Here is a 26543-nt window from a genome sequence, read left to right as displayed (position 1 = left end):
TTTAACAACTATCTTACAGGTATCATATTGCCAGAAAGACAGATTATGAAGATGAGAAAGGAAGCAAGGACATGCACATATTTTTTTCTAAAGTGAACCACAATCATATGCTACCACTGATTCCCAAAGGACTAATGGGTAGAATATTCTCGAAGCCTGACTCATTCTTTCTTAGATGTCAACAAGTAAATCAAATAGAAAAAAATTTTACACAAATACAGAGTAAAATAAATCTTTAAAAAATGTTTAGAATTTCAGGTCTTGATTCTGAAAACACTAATATATGTGGCTATCTTTACGTATGTAAGCATTTTCATTTCAGTAGAAGTACGTACACCTAAGTGACTGCAGAACCAGCTCTCAGATGTTAGAATTGGAAACACTTCTGGTTCCATATGATCCATCACTTCCACAGGTAGGATGCAGACTTGTGGATGAATAAAAAGGTTATTTTTTTATAAAACAACCCAATGATTTGAGAGCCAAAGTCTCATCCTTAGTCCCATTTGAAAATCTGAATGATAAGTCTAAGATAACAGGAGGTAGATCCATCTTACTAGAAAGCACCTGAAAATTTTTGCCAAGGTACATAATGCTTGGGAACAGAAAATGACAAGGTTAAGATTCTAGTGAACAAGCTAATGTAATGAAATTTAAAAGCATAAAAGTAAATGGAAGGGAAAAGTTCATAAGAATAGGTCACACAAAAGCTGAAAATCTAAAATTAAATATTTAATTAGAACTCTGATTTTGCTTTCAAGGTAGGTGGCATTGCACAGGCTATATTACAATCTTTTATAGCTTTTTGTTTTGTTTGTTTTGCCAAAGAGAATACTGTTTATTTTTAACAGGCCACTTTAATATTAATACATGTGTAATAGGATCAGAACTGAAAATCAGCTAAAGATGGTAAATTTTACATTATTGGGAAAATTACAATTTTTTGTATTGTAAAAACATTTATTTTTAACAATTTACCTACATTAATCAAAAAAGTACAGCATATTTAATAATTTTACAAATTCTTCATAAAAAATATATCTCTGTACAAAAAGTTCTTTTGCACCTACTTCATGTCACAGCAGCATGTAGTGAAATGGCAGAATGAAATACTGGGAATGAAAATTAGATTGACTTGATCATAATGCCAGCGTTTTTCCCCAAACCCCCCACCCTCACCCACCCACCTTTTTTTTTCCTTTTTAATAACAGCTTTTCTTTGTTTACAAAATATTTTACACAAGAAAAAAATTATTGCAGCTAGCCTGGAGAAAGGCAAGATGTGTGATACAAGCAGCAGTTTTTAACAGCTTTGAAGCACATAACCTGTTTTTTAAAAAAAATATATAGCATGTATTATTAGCCCGTCATAATGATCTGGTCAACACTGGGGAAAAAGTCTTCTGCATATATCTCAAAAAGCACATTTCCTGGCTGCCATTAACCCAGCCACTGCACAACATTTTAAGAGTCTTATTCTGATGAAGCACCATATGTAAGTGCATGCATACACAGCCCTCTGTAAAATAACTTCAGGAGAAAGAGATCCAACCTGAACAGAAGACTCAAACATAGCAGAGAAGTAGAAGCCTTTGAAGGATGTGGACAGAACAGATAAAACTACGAATGCTTTGTTTTACTTGGGTTCTAGTCTGAAGTTCCTGTTCCCAAACAAACATCTTAGGATAATTTGTCAGCGTGTCCCAATTTTGAGTGTCCCTGATCAAAGAACTCTCATTAGGGATAAACACTCCTTACATAACCTCCCCAGAATAAACCACTGAATAAGGGATTCACAGGATCTGGGCTTTCTAACACAAAAGATCAAACAATTTAACTATTCTCTTTTCTAGGGCCATTCCTTGGCGGTCATAGCGAGACAGGTCACTGAATACACTGTCAGGGCAGGAGTAGAAAACATGAATAGCTACTCCTTTTTTTTTTTTTTTCTGCCAGCGCCACTATAGAAAGTCTTCCAAAGCAGTAATGTCAAAAACTTTAATGACACAACAGATTCCCTCCCTGTCCCACTGTTCCTACGGAAGCTCTTCATTTTCATAGCAACTTCCTCTACATGAGGGAGGATTAGGAAAACAACTTTGATCTGATGACTTAGTTCTTTCTCAGGAAATGTGAAGGGCTCTGAGAAGTGACACATAAATGAAACTTACTGCACAAAAACCTCAGAAACAAACAAAAAAAGAAAGCCAAAAACTACTAACAAAGTGAACAAGGGACTGACTGGAAAGGATTATTTATTAAATTTTCTTCAGAGTTGCTTGCTTATATGAAGAATATAACAGCTAGAGGCCCTACAATACTGAATTATATTGCTGGCATTTTTCATCTAACAGATGTAGAGTTGTTAAGCTGACCAAGGGTTACCTTTGAAATTTTCTTTGCATTCTGCAACATTAGCTGAAAAACCTGTTATTGGGCTTACATTACCTTTTTGGTTTGTGTATAACAGCCAGACCTACACACATATGGAGTTCAGAAACATTATTCTGCAGCTTTTTTTTATAGCAACTGGACAATAGGACAGTTTGAAATTCAGAAAACTGAAACAAAACAACAACAACAACAAATAACCCTGAATTTTTTAAGAAAGGAAAGCAACTTTCCTGGTTTCTGAGCTCAATGTATCTAAAATCAGACTTTGCTTGTTTCCTGTAATTTCCTAATCTTAAACCTCAATTTATCTGCCCAATGGCATTTTTCATTTGTTTGTTTGTTTTCATTCTATAAAACCTCTAATTCTAAGGAAATGTTAATGATTTACTCAATCATTCATATTTACAAATGTCAAACTTTTTCTGTCAAACTGTGTAAGTACAAAAGCAGTAAGCAGGGCATTTAAAAATTCTGAAAAGAAACAGAAAGCAAAGAAAACTGAGTATTTCTCTTTGTTCAAAGTAGAAACTGAATATCAGCTTGTTATAGACAAAATTTGCACTGGGTTTACATATGCTACTGTAATGTGTTTTAGTTCCATGAAACATCAGAAAATGATGTCATATTACAAGAAAAAATGGAAAATAATGCAAAAGGGAAGACTGTATTATGAGCACAGGCTCACAGGCTTTATGAGCTATCTAAAATAAATTACTATTCACATTTGTACATGGCAAGCAGCAATAGCTGCTAACCCCCCTGCTGTTAAATAGTATGATACTGACAATGGTGATTGATGACTGATTTCAGAAGAAAACAATACTGGCAATGAAAATTTCTGAGAAATGGGCTCTTGTTCTGGCTGAAAGTCTCCAGTGACTTGTAATCATGTTTACGAAGAAATTTAGTCAAAAATTGACAAAAGAAATCTTGTTCTCTAACACACATGATTTTAACTGGTGCTAAGCACGGGGCTCATAATTTAATATTCCAAGTAAATTTGTTGTGGAACGTTTTGCTTGGCAAGGAGTGAGTGAATGTCTATATACAATGGACAGTGTGTAGAAACCCTGTATATTTTTACCAATATCTTACTCAGTCAGCCATAACACTCTAGTGCAAAAAAATTGTGCATTAACATTTTGCAATATAACGGCTGATTAGGAAATTGCCAAACTGCCCTATGTATGAGATACACTGGAAGTTTCTTTAATTTTAGCAAGATTTCAATGGTAAAGCATTTGCAGGTGTATGCAACTTCAAGAAAGGTTGTCTTCTCCTTCAAGAGAGCTTGATTTCTTCAAAATATTCCTGGGGATAATCTGTGGTGCTATCATTTGTCACAGTACTCAAAGGATTTATCCAAGTGCCCAGAAGAATGCATTGAAAGGCATCCAGCCACATACAAATATGAAAGTCTGAGGCATTAAATATGAGAAATTGGCATGACTTGGCAGTCTTCCTTAAAGTGTGCCTTGATTTGAAGCAGATGCAGCCAGGCATTTCGATCCATCTTTAAGATGAAAAAATACTCTTTGTCTGATCCCCAGAAGACTGACACGTTTTTACCAGAAAATTTAGCTGCATGTAGGCTGACAGACGATGTTAAAGATTACAGCAGCAAAGCCAAGAGAAGAAGGGAAACTGGTATATGGCACCAAAGGAATTACTGCTTGTCCATCAGAGGTATGGCTATGAATCAGTCATATTGGGCACTGAAGGCTATACCACTGTACAAACTGTGTTCAGAGTTGTATCAAACCTCACAGCCTTTGCCTCTGTGGGTTTTAAGTTTGTGTCATACATGGGATTTTCAAATGAAGCCTGTCCATTACTGTTTTCATGTCCAGCATACCCATTGTACTGTACTTTTGGTCTTGTTCTGGGAAAAAAAGACAGGAAATTATCATTAGTATCCCTTAAACAGAAACAATCTACAATTATTGCAAGTTTTACCTTTAATGTTTCCATCCTGTCTACACGAGTTTCATGACTGTCTAAAAGTGATAAAAGGAGACCTATAAAGGATGCTGTAGGGACTTACTTAAAACATAAGAGAAATCTGTCTGGAAGTTGTTTTTCATAGCATGAAGAGAAGAAAACAAATTCCTAATGGGCAAGCTGATGCTACAAAGCAGAGAGACAATGAGGGCAAAATATAGGTATGCACTTTTCATTATAAAAATGTCAAAAGAATGACAAGTTCACAGCTTGTTGTTCATGCCAAAATTGGCAGCCGAAAGTAAAGCAATGTACAACTAAAGTACAAACAGAAGTAAAGTTGGAACTGATAACATAATATTTTATGTCAGTTGCAACAATTATGGTAATTTCTGATTACTTTTTCAGTTTTAGATTGCCAGTCTAACCATAAAAGAATCTTTACAGAGAGTGGAAACACTTATTCCGGCTCTACTAAATTAACACCTTACCAATTCCAAATATATATCATTGTATTTCTAAAACATTGATACCAAGGTAAAAAATACAGTAGCATCTTGGTGAATTTAATCTGATCACCTTCAAGCATAGTCTAGTTAACTTTCGAGGACATTTGCAATTCTACCCACACTAATTTTTACAGCATAGTTAGGAAGGCCACTGGACCATCTGTGCAAATGTTCTGATAAAAATCAATACAAATTTAGAAGACTGGAATGCAGCAGAAGATGAGTAGGTGGACATAGAAAGATGGGAGTGAGAGTCTCCTAATTCATCCTTTTGTTAGCATCTTGGGGTTTAGATGAGATAAACACACAAAGATTTTATTGGCTTAGAGGTTTTTGAGCAGAGGTAGAGGGAATGGTGTAGTAATTTGCTGCCATCAGCTGCTTATTACTATTCCAGAGCAGGAAGTTAGCACTGCACCACTGAAGTGCTGTAACAGGTCTCGTGGGTACTAAATCTAAGCCAATGCAAACTCAGCCAGCATAGATTCAATCAGGCAACTCTTGCACTGACATAGCAAGTGTCCAGAACATCTTGAACTGCTAGTGGTAGTAACCTTCAGAAGAGGGTCAGTAATTTCAGTTATTCCAGATAGATCTGCCCTAGCATGCCTGCTTACCTCCATAAATACTTCCAGCCATAAATACTACTAAGTACCTTGACAGAGATTTTATATGACAAAACGTATGTAATCAGATTGATCAAATCCTAACTAATAATCACATGAATTTCAACATTCAAATGTGAAAGATACAAAGACTTATCTTTTAGTAACCACTCGTATAATTTGGATAGTATTTTACCACCACGAAGAACATATCAAAACTTCAAGGATGTTCACATTTTTATGTTTTCTGCTTGAATGTATTAAGCCAGTAATTAAATGAAAAGTAAACCAGAATTGTGCAGACTTTCTGCACAACTGATATATTAGGATATATGATATCCTAATAAATTATATTTTCCTAGTTTGAATCTCATAGCATCTAAGCATAACTATATGAATATATAAAGGAAGTTCAGTGTATAATTTTATAAATGAAATGAAATAGGGCAAGATAGTCAATGAAGGAGTGCAAAATGTAGATTCTTGGTGCTTAATAAAACAACCTAGAAAAGATTCTTATGATAAAACTTCAGAAAAGAGTTCTTGAAAATCAAACTCTTTTTTAGAGAATTATTCTGCTTTGCATAGCAGATAGTGAAAACTATCACTGGAAAAATGTCAGTAATCAAAACTGACAACCTACAAATAATTCTGTTACTCATAATTACATCTTTTTCCACATATTTTCATTTTAGAAGTACCAAAATGTGCTTGGAAACCTTAACTAGAAGTTTTACTAAATGTAAGAAATTAAATATATTTTAATTTTGTTCAGAAAGACTGAGATGCTGTCTTCATCCTGATGCAATCCCTGTCTGTGAGATAAAAGGTACAGAAACGGTGTAAAAAGAGGTTTAAAAACCCTGGTTCTAATCAGATGATATTAATCTGACACAGGCGCAGCAGAAATATCCATAAAATCATCCCCTAAGAAGACCTTCAAATTCTCTGATAGAGACAGCCTTTAGGGGCATAACTGCTATCGCATCATTGTGAAAATTTCATGTTGTTACTCTGCTTGTTTAGGTAAATTCAAGAAAGTCCCTTCAAAAGTCACAGATTCTGTCTTCTTTTCTTTGAATTTGAAGAGAATAAAGGTGACCTAAAGTTACTTTACATCAGTAATTAACTTGTCAATTTTCTCATGACAGTATGACACTGATAACCACTCTAAAACCTGTGGTTTAATAGAAGAAATTGTTTGAAAAGATAAAAAAGGAACAATATTCTTTGAAAGATTAAGTTATGAACATCTTTTTCAAGTACCTAATACATTTAAATTAGATTAAGGTAGGCAGAACTGCAATACTGCACTAGCAGTACCATTAACTTTGGGATTACAGCTGTTTGTCTGAACACTTAAGTTTTCTCTCTCTTATATACATATGCATTTCTATTAAAAAGAAAACAGAATCTCCACTGCTCATGTAGGACAGAACACACTTCATAGACTAAACCACAAAATGCACCCTTTTGTCACTATTCAGTTGTATTGTTTTTTTTTAAAAAGCTTGCTGCGTCTTTCTAAGAGCAAAGTTACAGCAATATTCCCTTTACATTCTGTCTCTTTGCCTGATCTGAATGCCTGTGCTTTTATGCTGCACTTTAGGTTCCCCCCATTGCAGAACAGGAGCTATCTGAGCATGCAGACCTGTAGCCATCAAAAAGGCATCTTACAATAACATGTTCTGAAAGAAAGTTCACAGCTCCTCCTGAGCAGGTTTTTGTTTGTTTGTTTGTTTAACAAAAGGCTGTATTACATTTCAGGACATGTATCATTTTAACTGGAGTTCACAAGTTCAAGCCCCACTGCAATTTCTTTTTGCAAATCCTCTAAGGCTGAGGTAGGTAGATAGTCCAGTTCATCATAGGGCAATGGTTGACTTCAGTTTGTCTATGTGATTTCTTACAGTCACAAAATACTCTTGGTATCATGGTTATAGAAAAAGTTTTAAAAGCATGTTATTAAAAAACAGTATTTCTCTTAAACACCATTTTAGAAATTGCAAATAACACAAGGAGATGAGAGAGTATTGTAGCTTAACACAAAAAAATTGTTCCAGAAAGGTCTGGCCAAATAGTGCTCAGCATGAACCAATGTTCAAAAGAAACATAAATTTCAGATTTTAAACCAAATTTCAGACAAGATGGTAGGATTTATTCTATTATCTATTGGCATATAAAAGTTTCATATGAGCTGAAGTGGTGACAATTCTAGTATCCACTAGCTTATTCAGCATGTACTTTAAGTAGTCCCATTATGGGCTGTTCCTTCATGGGTTTTATGGATTTTTCAGCTTGTATAATTACTAATTGTAAGCATTTTGAAAGAAGCACCATACATTCAATTTAATAAAACATTAAAATGAAAAAATAAAACATATGACCTGAGATTTCAATCTGATTCAGCGTAATGAACCAAGAAGGTTGATAGGTCTTTGCTCCTTAATACAGTGATGCATTTTTCTACTTTTTCACCATTAAGAACTGCCTGCATTGAACCCCTTCATGGGAATACTTAGAAATATATATCTTTCTAGAGTAAAGATATTCTGAAACCTTTAGCATTGTGTTATCTAGTTACATTTACCTATCAAAATTAAAACACAAACCTTATTTAGTTACCAGATAAATAACATTTACAATACCTGTGTTTGTAGAGGTAAAATGCAAACCCTGATAATATTAGAGCAAAGAATGGTACCAGGATGGCAGCTGCAACAGAACTGCTGTTTGTACCGTAATAGTGATTTGAAAGGTCTGTGTCTGCACTTAAAGGACCTGAAATGAAAAGAAAAAGGGCAGAAATAAAATTCCCAGGTTTTCTATCTCACAGTTTTCTTTTGATTCAAGAATGAAAGAAAATAGTGTCTTGATTAAATAATTCTATTTAAAAACATGAAATAAATAGCATGCTTATCATAGTATAAATCTTCTTAATACACTTAATAATGTATCAATGATTATCAAAATTATTTGAAAACAGTATTCAGCAAGTAAAATAATTATGAACTACACCTCTCATGAGTCACTGATTTAGTAAAGTTAAGCCATATATCTTCTGCAAAAAAAGTACTAATACTACAAGAAGTATTCTCTATCTGCACCCTTAATATTAAGCTTAGAAATAAGTCTGTGAGACCATGTCAAACATAACAAAGGAAAAGAAAACTGAGGTAACTGCAATAAACCCCAATGGTTCTGCATGGTTTGATAGCATTCCCAAGTCTGCGCACTTGTGTGCATGTCCTGGGTGCTCTACAGTCCCGTTTCAGAAGTGAGACATTAGCATGTTTTAGAGCCTCTGGTAGCTGTGATTGCACTGGGATAAAACTGAGGTGCAGAGAATGCAAAGGCACTTGCCTGCAGCAAGGCCTCACTGGGTTCCTGTTGCGGACAAGCAGATAACCTGGACTGTAAGGCATTTTGCAGAACCCATTTTTGCACCAATATAAAGAGACACATTGTCAAACCACTTAAATAGGTGGCCAACTTGACAATGCAAATTGTGAAGGATGAAAAATAATTTTATTGCGAAAATATAGATTTTTTTTTTTAATAGAAAAATAGAATATATTTTGAGATCCAAGTCCATGTTGCCAGTTTGAATTCACAGCTCTTCAGAGAGCAATATACGGATTCTATTCACGGAAGGAGAGATCAGGACAGAGAGAAAGTACAGCGAGGATAGGGCCGGGATAGATAGCTGGGCTTGCTATTCTGTGTTATTTTTGCTGATACAAGTAGAGAAGAATAGGAGACACTGGTATTTACCACTCAGAAATGCTTCAACCCACAAGTACACAAACACCATAACTCTGTTGTTCATGGCAACAGCATCAACCAGTCTTTTTAGGACTATAGAACAGACCACTTATATAGCAGAGACCCAGGCATTGTGCTGTTTTCATCAGTCTACTAAAATATTTAAGTTGCATAACTGAGAAAGCAGCAAACCAATCTACGATTTCTTGCAGTTCAAGCTCAATGTGAAAGCAGAATGAGGCAAGTTTTTGTTCTGTTAGATATTTTTAAAACTTAGATGTTTCAATTGCTAATATTATATATTGTGCAATTACAAAATGTATTAAATACTAGGAAATAATTAAGTTCCCTTTAAAATGAAGACAGTCCCCCAAGATATTTCAGAATTGCCAGATCTGATCACTAAACAAAGAAACTACTGTACCTCAGCGCTTTTCGCTACCTTAATCTTCTGCCACACTTCAGACTTACAGAATCACAGAATCATAGAATAGTTACAGTTAGAAAAGACCTTAAGATCATCTAGTTCCAACCCCCCTGCCATGGGCAGGGACACCTCGCACTAAACCATGTCGCCCAAGGCTCTGTCCAACCTGGCCTTGAACACTGCCAGGGATGGAGCATCCACAACCTCCCTGGGCAACCCATTCCAGTGCCTCACCACCCTCACTGTAAAGAACTTCTTCCTTATATCTAATCTAAACTTCCCCTGTTTAAGTTTGAACCCATTACCCCTTGTCCTACCACTACAGTCCCTAAGGAAGAGTCCCTCCCCAGCATCCTTATAGACCCCCTTCAGATACTGGAAGGCTGCTATGAGGTCTCCACACAGCCTTCTCTTCTCCAGGCTGAACAGTCCCAATTTTCTCAGCCTGTCTTCATGCAGGAGGTGCCCCAGCCCCCTTATCATCCTTGTGGCCCTCCTCTGGACTTGCACCAACAGCTCCATGTCCTTTTTATGTTGAGGACACCAGAACTGTATGCAGTACTCCAAGTGAGGTCTCACGAGAGCAGAGTAGAGGGGCAGGATCGCCTCCTTCAACCTGCTGGTCAATGTTCTTTTGATACGGTTGGCTTCTGTGTATTTCTCCTAGAACCGGTGAAGGCGAATCTTTTCAAATTAATAAACCTACTACTGTGGTAGTTGGGATCATGTTAGGAGCTTTAGTACACTGCTGTAGAGTATCTTAATTAACACTGAACTGTTTTAGAGTAGAACCAATGTATTACAAAAATCTTTGGACTTTAGTAATCTAATATTTGTCCTAACACTCAAGGTATGGAAGACCTGTTGGCAAAATTTATATATTTGTATTGTATTGCACATGTACTGGACCTTATCCAACCAATCTAAATGAAATACAGATGGAATTAAGTAGTTAGCACAGTCAAGAAAAAAGTAAGAAATGTTAATTTAAATGCTCCTTTGAATTTTTCATTAGTTAGAAGAAATTACAGAAGTTTAGAAAACTGCATGCAGTTATCACTGTCTTCATCCTTTACAATCACAATCCCCAGCTGTTTTTCCAATTATTTCGAGTAATTAATAAAAATGTGTTAATAATTATATTAAGTGTAGTCAGCTTGTAACAGCAAAACCATGGAAATACTATTTTAAATCTTATTTTAAATTCTAACCAAGCACCAAAACAGAAGTATGTATGATCAATGAGCTCCGAAGTTATATCTCAAAGCTATTATCATGGCACAAATGATAGATACTTTTTAATGAATAAGTAGTAGAAAGATTATAAAATATATAATCAGAATTCAGCTAAAAGAAAACAGTAGTTTGAAATTAATAATAAGAAATTCTTGGTATGAAGTTTTAGTATTAAAAAAAAACACAATTTTTTTTCTTCTAACTGAACAGTTAAACTAGGCACAAACTTATATTTAGATAATTTCTTTTTAAGTTATCTCTGTTTGATAACTAGCATTTAATACTTCTAACTCACAACTCCTATTCAAGGTATTCTATATCTCTACAGTTTTTAAAGTACCACATGTAGGGTAACCAAGCTTGAAATTTTTAACTGAAGTTTACAACCTTTAAATGGCATTGGAGAAGTGTTGGCCAGGTTTGCACTGTGCATTTGGCGTGATTTTTATTATGGAAGAGAAAATTTGCTGCAATTCTGGATAATTTGAATTTTATTTATGTATGAGACTCAGTATAACCTCAGTTATAGTATATAGTTATTTAGTTATTCAGTTATAGTATATTGTCTGTGTTAAAGGAAAAAAAAAAGAGAAAAGATAGTTTAGTTTACTTTCCATTAAAGAAGTCATACTTTGTCACTGAGAAACATGTTATATTCATAGAGGGATAATCAGTTATATAAATGTTTTTCAAACATTTCACAGCATAACAGGGGTTTGTTTAGCCTCCTAAAAACAGCAGCAGTCAGGTGGCGTCCAAATTCTGAAAATACACAGTGAAGTCATTATTGTATAAGCTGTGTAGTTCTACCCTTTAGATAGTTAATGAGTTTTCTCCTTTATATATACTAGAAAATAATATTTTTGTAACAAAATATTCATAAGGAAATGAGCCTTTCCTTATCATTGTTTGGAGCTTTCAAATGCATTTCTCCTGTAACTCCTAGCCTAGGGTTTCAACTGTCTGACATCAGTACAGCATGTCTCAGTTTTACTAAAAGAACTGCAGTTGAAGTGGGAGAAAGTGTGACAGCAAAAGCAATACAAGATAAGAAAATAAGAATTACAGGCAGAAGAGTAATTTTTCAGATGAGGGTGGTTAGCAGCCCAAGGATTTAAGAAAAAACATAACGACACAGAAAGCAAGTCAGCAGCTTCCAACGAGCAACAGAGGCTGGAACTTCTTCACTTGACTGGTAACCACTGGATAGCAAAGACTCTTTGGGTACCTCACTGGGTGTGATGTACATAGCCTCATAGCGCATTAGTCCCAGCTGCATATTTACGCATTAACTAATGCACAACTGGTTTGTACTCTGAAGCTGTATCCTGTTTAGATCTAAGTTTCTATGTGAATAATAAAAGTTGTGCAAAATGATCTGGAGAGGAAGAATGACACCTTTATAGAGCGAAATTTTAAATTCACATGTCTCATAATGTTCAATGCTTGAAAGCATTGATCAATTTCAAGAAATGAATACGTATTTCACAACCATTAATCTAATACATCAAAGACACAAATTAATTATTCATATTTCTTGTCAGTATTTATCTCAATGCAGACAAGCTAAAAAAGTACTTTTAAGGAAAAAAAAAAAAAGGAAAGAGAAGTGGGTCATTGTATTTCCCCAGAGGAAGTAAATATAGTAAAATAATCGTTTGGTGAAGTAAGTTTCTCACTAAGTCACCTTTTCATAGAATCTTAGAGGACAGTCCAGACTGGAATGAACAAGGCCAAGATTTTAGAATAAACATCTTCTAGAACTGTTGTGGTGAGGCACAGGCACTCAGCAATTCCAGAAACTGAACCTAGCCACAGACTTGCAGCCTTTAGAGACCAAGTCATTAAAAAATAATAAAATAAACAAAAAGCCCCCAGCAATGAATGATTACTTGGTAAAACAAGTTAAATAATATGGTGTCACAATGAGGGCCCCTTAAGCAGGCTCAGATACAGTTCTAATTTGTTTGACAGACTGATAACAGATCTCTTTGCCCTCTGTGTTATTATCTAAGGCTACAAGCAAACAGAATTGCTTCTGAAAGAGGACAAACAGTTCATAGATATAAAAGTTCCTTCTGTTTGCATGTCATTAAATTCTAAGACCGGGCATATCCACTGAGCCTGTTCTTTCTCTAGTGTTGCGTGATAGCGAATTCTTCATCAAATAGATTGGTCTTTCACACTTAACCAAGTATTTCCCAGTACATGCTGTTCTTTGAAGTATGCTTGCAGGTGAAGAATTTCATATTATACTATGTATGCACCACGGCATGCATAGTTTATGCATACTCCTGGCTTAGAGTAAAGGCAGTAAATAATTTAACTTCCTGAAAAACAAAGACATGTTAAGTCTTCAGCTGGAGGACATATGATATCGTTAACTCAGCAGAATATTCATGAACAGAATAGACTTAAAAAACAAAGCCAGTTATCCTCGAATATGAGAGGGTACAGACAAGTATTATGACCTGTGTTGGCTGGAATTTGCTGTTTCCTTTTAGCTGTAAGTTTTCAACAGAGAACATGCAACCTATAGAAAATCAATGTCTATTTAGCAATCGCATAAAGAAATCTTCTAAAGGAGACAGTATCTGCATGTGTAGCAAGCTCCCTGTGAGATGTCAAAGCTGAAGATGAGAGGCCTAGGAATGTTTGTGTAACTTAGACATTTCAGCTCCTTACTAGCTTTTGGAATACAAACTGAGCTCTCATATTGCAACTCTAACAGTGATATGGACAATGTTTTCCACTACCATAGAATACATCCACTGGAGAATGCTGTAAATTGACTTGTCATTCTGCTTGTTCTTCATTTACCCCCATGAGGTTTTCATTTCACTAATAAAACACATGGATCCAAGCTTTTATTAGGTAGCTGGCAAAGCATGGATACTTTTTTTGGCCTGGCTTAAGAAAAAAACCCCACGAAACCACACACACCCACAAGAAAAACCAACAAACCACAGTCTCACTGTTGTGACATATCAAAGACTGCTTAACAAGACAGATGTCTGAACAAATGTTGATGCTCTACATTTATAATGCACTTGTTAAAATCAGAAAGAAAAAGCAGCTTAGATATTACAGTGATAAGAATTGCACAAAGGTACAGGTAGGCAAATAATCTGTCCCAGACAAGAGTTTACTCTGAAGACTGAAACTGTATTTGGCTTTAGTAATTGGCAGTTCTTAGGCTGAGACTCTGAAGGTGAGTGACTAAACATTGTGACTAAACATATATAGCAATTTTGGAGGTGGCCAAGACGAGAAATCCATAGCATAACTGCTATTACAGCAGTTAATAGAGCAAATAAATACAAGGGAGATTTGCCAGAACTTTGAAGGACATTGGGTACAGCACCAATGAAGTCAATGGAAACAAGGCAATTTATAAAATGTAGGTAGTGTCTGCTACAGAGATATTGGTTAGGCTGTCTCCTCCCTCTAGCCCAGTACTTTATATATATACTTTATATATATGTACTGTGCTTTATATATACTGTGCTTTCACCACTCTGCAGTGGTTCCAGGATCAGGAAATGCAGATGTTTACACTTGGTATTTGCCCAAACTATTTTATTAGAAAATATTTCACATGTAAACGTTTTATTAGTTTTTATGAAAAAATAATCTTGCGAGTAAAATAACAAGTTTTTCATCAGCTGCTGGAGCATGAGTCCATAGCTGTGATATATATCTCAGCCACTCATTTCATATTTTTGCCAGTAAAGTATAATTCTATCTAAATACATATACATTCTGAAAACATCCATCAGCAACAAGCACTCTCCAAATGACATTAATAAAGTCAGCGTTGATTCTCTCCTTTTAATTTCCTATATGGTTCTGACTGCAATTTATGTATTTGAGCAGAAAGTGTCTTAGAATTGCATGACACCCCTGTCACTTTCGAAAAGACATTCACAGAAAAGCAAGCAGTTGCAATGGCATTCTCTGGTTGCTATACCTGAAAACATGAGACATTAACATGTTAAGCAGAGTCAAATTGGTATTTGAACAGATTATTTCAAATATGCATATTCCACTATATTTTTTATAATAGCAATGGCATGAAATAAACATACTTTATTAAGCTAGATAGATGAGTCATTTGCTGAATTCACTCTTGAAAGACCCAAGAAGATTATACATATTAAAGGTCTATGAACATATTTACCTTGTCTTTGGAGCATAAATTTTCCAAAGTCTTTTCCATGTACATCACCTTGATAGGTAAAACCCCCTCTTTCAAACCCTGAGGATACCTAAAATATGATAAAACAGAAAAAATATTTCTGAAAAGAAAAAAGTAAGAATGCTTATGCTTAGCAATTTGTTTTTCTGACATAGAGTAGATATATGGAGCCCAGACTTTCACTTTTATCCTTTAAAATATTAGTAAACTCTCTGCTTATGCAATAATTATCATTTTAAGTTTGCAACAGTATTAAACAAAGTTTCAAAATAACACATGGGATGACTTTAAAATATCTGATGTATATTGCTGGGTTTTAAAATTCAACTGGGAAACACATAACTGAATTAGTCTGTGGATACAAAAGTCTACTGAATTGTCAGATTTTAAATTGTTTTCCACAGAAAGCATTATGAGACACAAAGGAGAACCATGAAGAGTAAAAGAACTTTTTCTTCAAGATTATATGTAATTTTATTACAGTGAACTATTTACCAAACCAAAAATGAACAACTTTTCTAAACATAAAATTCCCACTTTCATCTAAGAAAACAAGGCAAAACCATGGCAAATTATGTTGATCACTCCACCTTCCCCTTAGTAAACTAAAAATTCTAATGGGAGTGTAGAAGATAGAAGTTTGTATACATATTTTTGAAAAGAAAAATAATGTGGTCTCTACACTGACATCTAGAGTGCTGTATTCCATGTTAGTAATATAACAATTCTGATAAAGTTTTAGGAAGGAAATCACAAATTACTTAACACTTTAAACTCAGCAAGCTTTACCCATGGCAATTCGGTTACTTACATAACCATCTAGTGCCCAGTTGTCATTTTCAAACTTGCTTACAAAAATTTCACTAGGTCCTTTAATCTGAAAAACTTTCAAGAGCAAATGGGCTTCTTCTTTCTTGTAAACACCTAGTAACACAAAGGAGGCAACACATGTCATTTAAACATTTTTTTTCAACCGGTTTATTCAAATATCCTTTCAAAGCAAAGTATATTGATTTAGAACTAAAATATTTTGTAGAAAACATTTTGTAATAACAGAATTTTATAACCTGGACAACAAGATTTCAAGTGCTGTAATACCAGGATCTTATTTTACTGATATTTTGCCCACATTGTATTTGATAATAGGATGCAAAGATGTTTTTGTACTGTTCAATTTTATACACAAGTGGGCAAGAATATTTTTCTTTTTGTAAAGTATTTCAATAATTCTGAATACAGATAGAATTATTTGCCTGGAATTTCCTTGAACAGGAAAAAATTAGATTTTACTCACATCACAACAATATATTGCTATAGTAAATATCAATAGTGCAGTGAATGAAAATTTGCCATTTGTTATTTGGCAGCCAACTACTGAAATCCTCTCTGAACTCTTGACCTTAAAAGATACTGATAGCTGATAATGTTCTTTCCAAAGGTAACTGTGATCAGAGGCTAAATTAGAAGTTCACACTCAGATTTGCAGAAAGGAATGCACAATGTTGCTTAAAAGTTATGCATAAGTTACTAAGTTATTTTTTAAGTTATCTAACTTTACTAAGTTAGTAATCTGTGCCTATTTTATGTTATGACATTATCAAGACCATATTGTTTTCAAGCAGATATTAATCACTATTGAATAATGGAGCTTTCCAATGGTACAGTTCTTAAAACACTACATCTGCTTCTTTAATATTACCTGTGAATTCAACACATAAATACTATCCAACAGTCTGAGATAAAAAACACCTATTTCAATATTTATTGAAGTGCAAGGGGAAAAAATATATGGGTGACATATAAATTGACTGAATTTTGTGCAGACCATTCCATTAGGTTCTTTCCTTTTTCAAAATACGCAGAAAACCATTTTTAGTGAAAACGTGAAGTTTTTATTTCATGTTTGGCAGAAAATACAACAAAACTGAACAGAAAAAAAAACCCCAAACCAGTTTTTTTAACATCAAATTCTGAACCTACCTGATAGTTTGAGCTGTATGTTGGATGCCTCAGTGAATGTGGCATTCACTTTGCTGCTTGTAGTATTGAACCAATCAACAGTGAGAGTAGCAGGCTGTCTTTTTCCTAAATATTCATAAAAGCCTTTCCACAGTGAATTTATAAAAAACACATCTGAGGGAACTAAATAAAAGTGGGCAAAAAAGAAACAAAGAAAGGAGTGAACTACAACAAAATAGCAATCTTTCTAGCCACACTTAGGTTCTTTATTTTTTTCTGTTACATCATCAATCCACTGTTCTAAGGAGGTATTACAGTGAAAATTTTACAGCAAAGACATTATATCTAATGACCTTTTCACCCAATTGCCTACTGTATACTACACCTGTCCATTACCATACATGTTCTTAAATAACATCACACTTCATAGCTTGTGTGCTTCAGTGAACATTCTCAAGTCTATGAAAAATAACTAGCTCTTCACTTAAAGCCCTGTAGTTTTAAGGTATGATGAAAAAAAGGAGAATAATTTTCTGAAGTCAGGGAGTCTGGAAGGAGACACTGTCTTAGGCCATATCTTTTGTTTCATGAATCTATTAAAGCAGCAGTATGTGTGATTTTCAACTGAGTATCAACTGAATATTCAATTGAATTCACTGGATTCCAGACACAGTTTAGCACAAGTTTCTTATTAGTCATTTTCAGAGTCCACATCTTTTTGTTATACAATATGAGCACAGCTGTGAACAGTGAAGTTACCAGAACAGGGAACTTTTTTGATTTAAAATAAAGTTTTGTTTCTCTGAAACTGCAGTTTGAATAATCTGAAGTAAAATCCTATAAAATGAAGTATGAATTACAGGAAAAGATATAGGTATTTGAGTCATTTGAAATTATTTCTATTTTTTCTCTATAGACAAAAAAATAATATTTACAGGTCACTAAATGTTGTATTTTAAATATTTGTCTAAATCAGCAACAGAGTAGAAAAAAGTCTCTCATTCAAGAGTATTTGCAATATTAACATTAATTAAAAAGAAAACATCATCAAAATGCTGTCTGTATCATCACTGGATTCCAAGTGAGTGGAGACCCACTATACGGCTTTGAGTACAACAGCTTTAAAGAATCCTAAGTGCTTCTTTTCCAAAGGAAAACTCAGTGCAGGACTGGGAATTTACACAAGGTAACCTCGATTTAATATTAAAAATATGAAGCATTAAGTTTCAATTGGTATCTCACAGTCCTTAGAATTCAAATATTTTCTGCAAATGTAAGAATTCTGTAAAGGGTCTTTCAGACTCTTTTTCCTATATATTTCTCATTGCTTTGCTACAATAGTGACATACAGTAAATTTGAAACCTGGCATTTTAAAAATATATTAAAATTATTTTTATTTGTCTTTGCTTTTAATTAAAACTGTGTGTTTGATGTTATTCTTATGAAGGTGAACATCTAGTATTACTGGTATGAACCTGACAGGTACTATGTAAGACTTTTCTAAAGGAGCAAACACGATACTTTTTCTGTCACATTCAACACCTTCACTATCTAGTTTCTCTATCCACTGTAACCATCAATAATAGTACCATTTGCAAATTATATATCTAATTTTCAAAATAGTACCACTGACTCAATATTTACAGAATTTGCACTTGCTGCAGATGGACAGAATCAGTAGGGGAAGAAAATATATTTCTGCTTGTAAAAGGTTAAAATGCAAGTGCTGCAGTCTCATGGATGCTGCTGAGGAATTGGAGTGTGACTCATTTCTGCTGAGCCCTTGCAATGTCCCTGCCTTTCCCACCCACTGTGGGCAAATGTAGAATGAGAAAAAGAACTGGGTATTATCATACTAATACTGCACCAACCGCGGATTCTCCTCAGAACATTGCAAATGAGGAAATCAACAGCTGCTCACTAGAACAGCTTCCTAACTATTTTTACAAAGACCATATATACAAAGCAGTGAGAGCCATGGGAGCCAAACACAATATTGTAGTTCTTAAACTTCACATTGGTATTGTAAGAATTCTTTAGTTGCAACTTATACTCATTATAATTTACAGTAAAAATGATAGTTACTATTACTTATGAAAACATTAACTTTGGCAAAAAAAAAAGTGCAACTTAATAAATAATAAACAGAATTTGTATTCAGATATCCACAGAAATATGGATCTTTTCTGTTACAAAACTCTACTTCAGCAATATTAGCTTCATTCCATCTAAAATACAGATAGCAGCATTCCAGAATTCTACCAGAAGCCAAGAAGAGACATAGTGTTCTATACTAAAGAGAATTCACATTTTAAAAAGACATTAATAATAGTGCAGACTTGGCTTTTAAAAACAGCTTAAAACTTTCCCCTGTTAATGACTGTCATTTGTTACACAATTTCAGTTCTCTGCTTACTATTATTAGCATTCTCAATCATAACATTCAGTTTTTCTTAAAAAAGCCTTTCAAATAGTACTTACTTATCAAAAGTAGTTATAAGGGACATGATATGATGTGAATGGATAATGATGCCCTGCATAGTGAATAAATTTGGAGACTTGGTCTATATTTTAATTTGGCATTGAAACTTCAAAACCTGTGTGATAGCAGATTAGTGCGTACCTTAGGTGTTCAGTGAGGTGAATCTTCCAGTAAATGAAGACCGTATATTAATTATAATGAATGCATATTATATCCTGCTTTATTGTGAGTCTGTAGAAGTAATGCGTTTGAGAAGAGCCCTCACTAATAAACTCACCAGGAAGGTTAATTATTAGCAGAAAACCCCTTTTATCCCATCTACTTTACAGAGTCTTTCTGTGAACTGCCTTGAGTGTGAATTAATAATCTTATTTTCCCTGAAGCTTGCTAAAATTCAGACTATAGAGTTGCAAACTCATTTATTTGGTGAAAGCTCTGCTTATTGTTAAATAAGACAGTAAAAAAAAAAAAGGCTTTTCATTTTCTGAAAATGATTGAACCTAAAAAGATCTACATCAAGGCATTCACTGATGTTTTTTTCTATTTTGACACTGGCAAGAGGAAAGTTAACTGCACACAGCTTAGGAAGCCCTATCTTGGAGTACCGTGAGAGTTTCCATGAAATTAAGGCCATCACGATTTTGAAAGCTGTTTGGGTTTTCTTTTGTTGTTGTTGTTTGTTTGGTGGTTTTTTGATTTTTGGTTTTGGTTTTTTTTTTTTGTTTGGTTTGGTTTTTTGTGGTGGGTTTTTTTTTTTGTTGGTTGTGGGTTTTTTTTGTTTGTTTGGGGTTTTTTTTTTGTGGTTTCTTACAAGACTAGCAAGGTAAATGGCAGAACTTTGACTAAACCAAATCCTCACAATTACAATCTAAGCTCGTTATAAGGCTCTCCATTACAGCAATCTCTGATATAAAACTACATCAAATCTGGGTTTTGTGTATATATGCTTTATCTTTTTTGTTTGACAGCTTTTTTTGTGAAATTCACAAAATTGCTACTGTAGAAATTAAAAAAATGCTGTTTGGGAAAGAATTTCATAGAATAGGTTTTACATGGCCTCTGCTATTATGAAAGACCTCAATATTTATATTCCTTTGAAATGAGTAATAAGTATTTAAGTTAAATATTGGAAATAGTTTTATTATCCATAACAATCCAGGGTGTAAATCAATTGAATTTATTTAGTTCTATAACTTTTCTTGTATACAAACCTGGAGTTTTAGTTATTGTTTCATTAACTTCTCTCACTCCTTTACCTACAAGTAAAAAGACAAATTATCACTTTCATGAACATATTCGTTGGTTGGGTTTTTTTTTCTTTTTTAAAATAGAGTGTTAAAACAATGCCTGATGGATGCAATCATCTGTTAACCAATAGAGCCATATTTAAAACAGAAATACCTAGTCTTGAATACATTACATGTTCAAACCTATAGACTCCCACAAAACTAGCAGAAAATAATTTAGGTAAACAACATTTTTACTGTGGAAAGTTGTCTGGCTAGCCAAGTATTTCATGCATTTAGGCCTAAATTTTTTATATCAGTCCCAGTGCTATAAAAGAGAGCCTTATAGAGGGGACATATACCATAACTAATTTTGAATAATAACATATTAAATAAAGTAAATATTGTGTTAATAAAAATTGATGAATTCATGACACAAACCAGCAAGCACCAGGTAGCTGGATTAAGCTGACAGGATCAGATATCATGTGAAAGGATCACAAATGGTGTCGCTTGCTATACTTCTGGTACACTCAGCAGTTATGCCCACTGACCCAAGATCAAGTTCTGGACTCATATCATTAGCCGCTTTAAAAAGGCTAATGTCCTCTAGGAATAATTGGTCTTGCATGTTTGTTTTTTTTTCTTCAGGAGCAGAAATTCACTGACTAGACTGATCTAGTGCTAAGCACAAAAGATGTGGGGCACTGAAGGAGGATTATACCTAAAGACTGTAAGCCAATAAAAATAAAAAAAATAAAAAAAATTCTTGCTTATAGAAATAGTTTCTATTTTATCTTTTTTTTTTAAAAAGGAAATTTAAAAAACATACAAGATTGTTTTTCTTAATTTATTAATTATATAGTACCCATGAAAAATCACCCTTTAAGGAACTAGAAGTTTTATGTGTAGATCATTTAGCTTGACAATGTTGAAACAAAGAAGTCTACCAACATATTAATGAAAAATAAAATATTCTTCAAACATCAAATCTATTGAGCGTTCTTTTAGAATTAAGAATTCTAAATATAGAATTCTTAATATAGATAGATAATTCTTAATAAATATAGAGTATTAGAACTAAAAATCATGTAGCAAACATCTTTCCCATGGCATCTGACTATTTTTGCTTTATTCATATTTTAATTTTTTTTTTTTTCCCTGAATCAGGAACTTACAGCCATGTTTATTTGCATGTGAAGAGCAAATTTAGCCCTCGTAATTATGTACTTAGGGCTACTCTAGCAAAATTACATGAAATTTACATGGATGTAGATAAAAGTGGAATCTGGTGCAAATATGTATTTATTTTTTAATTTTATTGTTCACTTTTATTTTAGAAGATTTTCTTAGACAAAAAGCATACCTGAATGAATCTGAAAGACCAGCTAGGAAATAACTCCCTTTTTTTTCTTAATAGAAATTCATATATTAAACACTGAATACATTGAAATACTCTTTAAGACCGTGACATAAATACAGTTAAAAGTAGTACTTTATATTGTTTAGGTTTTGTTTGCACTTGTTAGGGGTAAACTGATGTATGCATGCCTGTGTACTTCCACAAACATATTGCCACGTTTTCCTCCATGAGTTCTAGATGCTACTTTGATTTCTTTACTGTTTCTTTCATAAAGTAAAAGCTGTTGTGTCATATGCTTCTTTAAGCAGTAAGTGGAAAATATTAATCCTACTACATAAAATAAAAACGTCTGGGAAAATTAAATCAAACCAAATTGGGCCCAAAAATCACTTGAGTATTTACTTACTTTTACAAATAGGTGATTTTCCTGTCCATTTCATATCTGGTTTACATGTCCGATGCTCTGATCCACCAGCAAGAAAAAATCCTGGCTGACAGGTATACACCAAAGTATACCCTAACGTAGGAAGATCTATTGCTTTCACATCTACATGTGCCGGTGTCTCTGGCTGCCTGCAAGCATGAGCTGCAAAGGGTTTTTTAGAGTTAGAAAAAGTAGTGGTAAACAGTTTCTATAGGATTTTAGAGTATGTAATTTGAAAAAAAAATGCATTTCAACTTACTCCCTTTCATTATATGAACTTGGTCCACCTTTTAGAAATCTTAAGTAGCTATTACTTGTAAACTAACACTCTGTGTATAGTTTTATTATTGTGGGAAGATGGAAATGATACTATCATACATTCTTAAACAATACACCAAAATTAAATGATGATAGAAAGTGTTAAAATGAAGGTAAGCACATGCCACCGTACACAGTGCAATGATTGGTTCTGTGAATTATTGTACTGTCACAGCTTCAAGCATCACTTCCACTCAATGTTTTGAAATTATAGAGTGGTTATTGTGCTAAATAAATTCATTATACATTTTAACTGAAAGAAAAGTTCCATAGGAAGGCTTTGTCATAGTACATTGTAATAGATAGAGTTGTTCTGTATGCTTCTTTCTCTGTGCTCCATGGTGTCCATTTATAACAACCCAAAGATAATTTGAAATAGGATAAGAATCTAAGGTCATTCTAATTAATTACTTTTAGCTTAGCTCAGTGTATTTTAATACAATAGCTATTTCATGTCCTCTGACACATACAGAGCTGTAAATGCACTAATCATTTGCACACCCATGTACAGCCCCAAACCCCTGAATTTTGTTGAATTCTAATTTATGATTCACAAAATACTAGCCAACGAAGTAGCCCCATGCATATTTCATGACACTGCTTGTTCTATATTAATCCACCACACACAAAAATCCCTAGATTAATTTAAAGCAGCTAATGCAGTGGGTTAATGAGGACAGACATTTTTGAGTAAAACTGATAGAATTATTGTGAACTTCATGAACAAAAATCTGAAAAATCTTACTTTAATATCTCAAATACATCTTTAGTCTTAGAATAGGAAACAAAAACATTTAAAAATACTGTTTTAAATAAAATTTAGTTTTCTGTAGCATATAATTTATTATGAATTTCCACATGCATCGCTTTGTAACTCCTTCAAAATCGCACAGTATTCTTACTAATTAGATAAGAAACCAGACTTACGAATGCATTCAGACTGTATGCCACTCCACGTTAAGTTAGCAAGACAAGAACGGGTGGTAGATCCCTGAATATGATAACCTTTTCTGCATCTGAAAAAGACTGTGCTCCCAACCTAAGGATCAAAACAGAATATTAGATGAAAGGCATCTATCACGTGTAGTCAGATATCAAGACAGTGATAAGCTACTAGATTTTTTTTTTTTTTTTTTTTTAATAAAAATGACCCCTTTTTACAGTTTCTGGAGTAAAATTTTCTTTTTTTTTTTTTTTTTGGTGATGAGAAGTTTGACCAATTGATCTTTTGTAACAGTATTTTAAAGCGGTAAGTTGAAAAATACTGACAAGGCTGTGCACATGGAAAAGAACAACTCAGACATTTCAGCTTATTTGTTTGCCAGCGTGACAGAAGCAAACTAAATGGCTCAGATGTCTCTCTGTCCTGCACATCACTGCATATACTTCAATAGAACTTGCCCATAAAGTCTGTTTCAAAGGTTTCTCATTGTGTGTCTCAACTAAACACGGGTTTTAAGAAGAAGAAGAAAAAAGTAATTGAGAAAACTCTCTTCAGACTTCCACTGGGAATAAAAAAGCATGAAAACTGGATACAAAATTGCATGTGATGAAGAGTGTTCATAACAGAATAACGAGAGAGGTTGTGTGGCAAGTTCTAGTAAAATGGACTTACTGACAGTATTGACAAAAGCAACCCGAATACAACTACATATTTAAGCATGCAGGGCTGACCAGTAAAGCATTGCTTTTGATTTGGATCAAACGTCTTAGCAATAAATATGATTGGATGAAATAATAAAAAATTTACAAAATTAGTATTATTTGAAATACAACTTATTAATAAGGTAATATCACATGGACAAATGCAAGTAAGTTGCAAATGAGCAGTGATCAATGCATTTTAGTAGAATAGCTTGCACACATATAAATGCAGACAGCTCTACACTCCAAATCCCATAGAAGGACTTCCATGGACATTAAAACCAGGCAGCTATCTTCAAAAGTGGCTACCTGTTAAATATATTCTCAGTTACATAAAAACAGATTATCATGATAGATGTTCAGTAAATGCAACACCAGTTCTTCCTGAAGTAGCTTGGGAAATTCATTGGTATTTTTAAAGGTCATATTACCAAGATGGCTTTGTAGACTTATCTCTTTATAACTTTTTAAAAAGATATTAATCTCTCTATCTTGCCAAGGACACACAGCATGTCTGTAGTAGAGATGAGCACAAAGTGCAGCTGGTCTTGACTCTAAGTCATCTTGCTTCTTGTGAAATTGCCAATCCTGTTTTAGTAATGATGAGCTGCAAATCTTTACTTACTGATCCAAAAGACCAAGAAAAAAATAATAATGTCTAGGTTCAAGGCAGTTACTGAGTTATATTTCTCATTTTACAGGTAAAGGTAAAAATAAAAGCAGTGCCCTCTTTGTATAATACTTGAAAGTTAAACATTGAAGGCATTTGCAACAGTCACAGCCCAGTGAAGCACAAAAGGCACACAATGAATGCGGCAAGACAGGATGCTGGTAGATACGGGAAAAAACCTTCAAAGGCTTGCTGCCTGTCATCACGCCTTTCTGTAATGAGGGAAGACTGTTAAAAGCTGATTTATAGAAGCTTGGCTAAGTCATAGAAACAGAAGACACACTAATCACATAAGGCAAACAATCCCCAAAAACCTACTTCAGTAGTAATCAGAGAGATGACTACATCTTGTTGTACCAGATAGTGTTCTGAGAGTGAAAGCACGTACTTGAGAAAGACTAAATACAGAACAGATGAAGACACACTACTGCCTTTAGAGGTGAATGAGAAAATTCGCCTTTATGTTCAACAGACACTTGAACAGTGAATTTGCCAATACAGTTCTGGTATTAAAGAAAACTTGTGAGGCAGATAGAGGAGGGAAAGAATTAATAAAAACCCCAACAAATCCCTACTCAAATCAGGTGCAAAGATTAGAGTTGTTTTTGAAGTGCTGATGGGGACAGGTACAGGGTGAAGATGAGACAACAGACAGAAAGGCAACTCTTAACTCTTACTAGAAAAAGAACCACCTTAAGGATGAGGCCACAAAACGTGGTGAGGGAAGAAGTGCCTTAGCATCTGCAAGCCAGGCAGGAGCAGAAGATGAAAGCTGACAGCTACAGCAATGACAGACAGCACAATTGCAGGTGAGGGAGGGTACCAATAACCAGAGAGCTTACATAAAGGACTTTTTGAAAACCAGTTCTACTAACATGATCATAGCACCGTGCTGCCCTAGGTTCAGAAATGAGCAGGAAACCCAACCAGAAAATATTTTGTAATCCAATCACAAATATTTCTACCTGAAGAATCTGTCCACATGAGGTTAATTAATCTATATAACAACCGTGGATTGGTCATTGTTGCATCTACCTTTATTTCCTGTCACTTTTCTGTCACTTGATAAACTAATAACCTGTGAGGAATTTGGAAATTATAGAAAGGACATTCATCACAGAGAACCTGGACCCAACACACAGAATAATTTTATTTTCTCTGACTGAATAAAATGTAACACGAATTGCTAATTTAGTAAAGCCATTTGCTGAATTTTGTGTCAAGGACTACATGGCCTTTGGATCAGACAGGTCTTGCATTGTTAGGTATTTACTGACTATTCATCAATGTATGAAAGAATTATGATCATAAAACGAAGTAATTATATCATGTCATATCATATTAGGTATTCAATTTATAAATAGCCCTCCCTGCTTAAGTC

General features: G+C 34.2%; 1 protein-coding gene across 4 annotated transcripts in view; it reads right to left on the bottom strand.

Annotated features, from left to right (window-relative positions):
• Positions 1-711: 711 nt before the first annotated feature.
• CSMD1 (CUB and Sushi multiple domains 1) overlaps positions 712-26543 on the bottom strand; it is a 1137242-nt gene continuing 1111410 nt past the window's right edge. For 3 of the 4 annotated variants that reach the window (XM_030490098.1, XM_030490097.1, XM_030490095.1), the window contains 8 exons: positions 23776-23887; positions 22513-22692; positions 20729-20773; positions 17056-17217; positions 15887-15999; positions 15058-15145; positions 8098-8230; positions 712-4276 (listed from right to left, as the gene is read on the bottom strand). In XM_030490098.1, coding sequence (XP_030345958.1) covers positions 4117-4276; positions 8098-8230; positions 15058-15145; positions 15887-15999; positions 17056-17217; positions 20729-20773; positions 22513-22692; positions 23776-23887 — 993 coding nt within the window. In that variant the 3' untranslated portion in view covers positions 712-4116. The remainder of the gene's footprint in view (positions 4277-8097; positions 8231-15057; positions 15146-15886; positions 16000-17055; positions 17218-20728; positions 20774-22512; positions 22693-23775; positions 23888-26543) is intronic. The other variant, XM_030490096.1, reaches the window with a different exon arrangement.

The sequence above is a fragment of the Strigops habroptila genome, chromosome 6 (genome assembly GCF_004027225.2).
Source record: "Strigops habroptila isolate Jane chromosome 6, bStrHab1.2.pri, whole genome shotgun sequence".
NCBI lineage: Eukaryota > Metazoa > Chordata > Aves > Psittaciformes > Psittacidae > Strigops > Strigops habroptila.
This window is presented reverse-complemented; position numbering and strand designations above follow the sequence as displayed.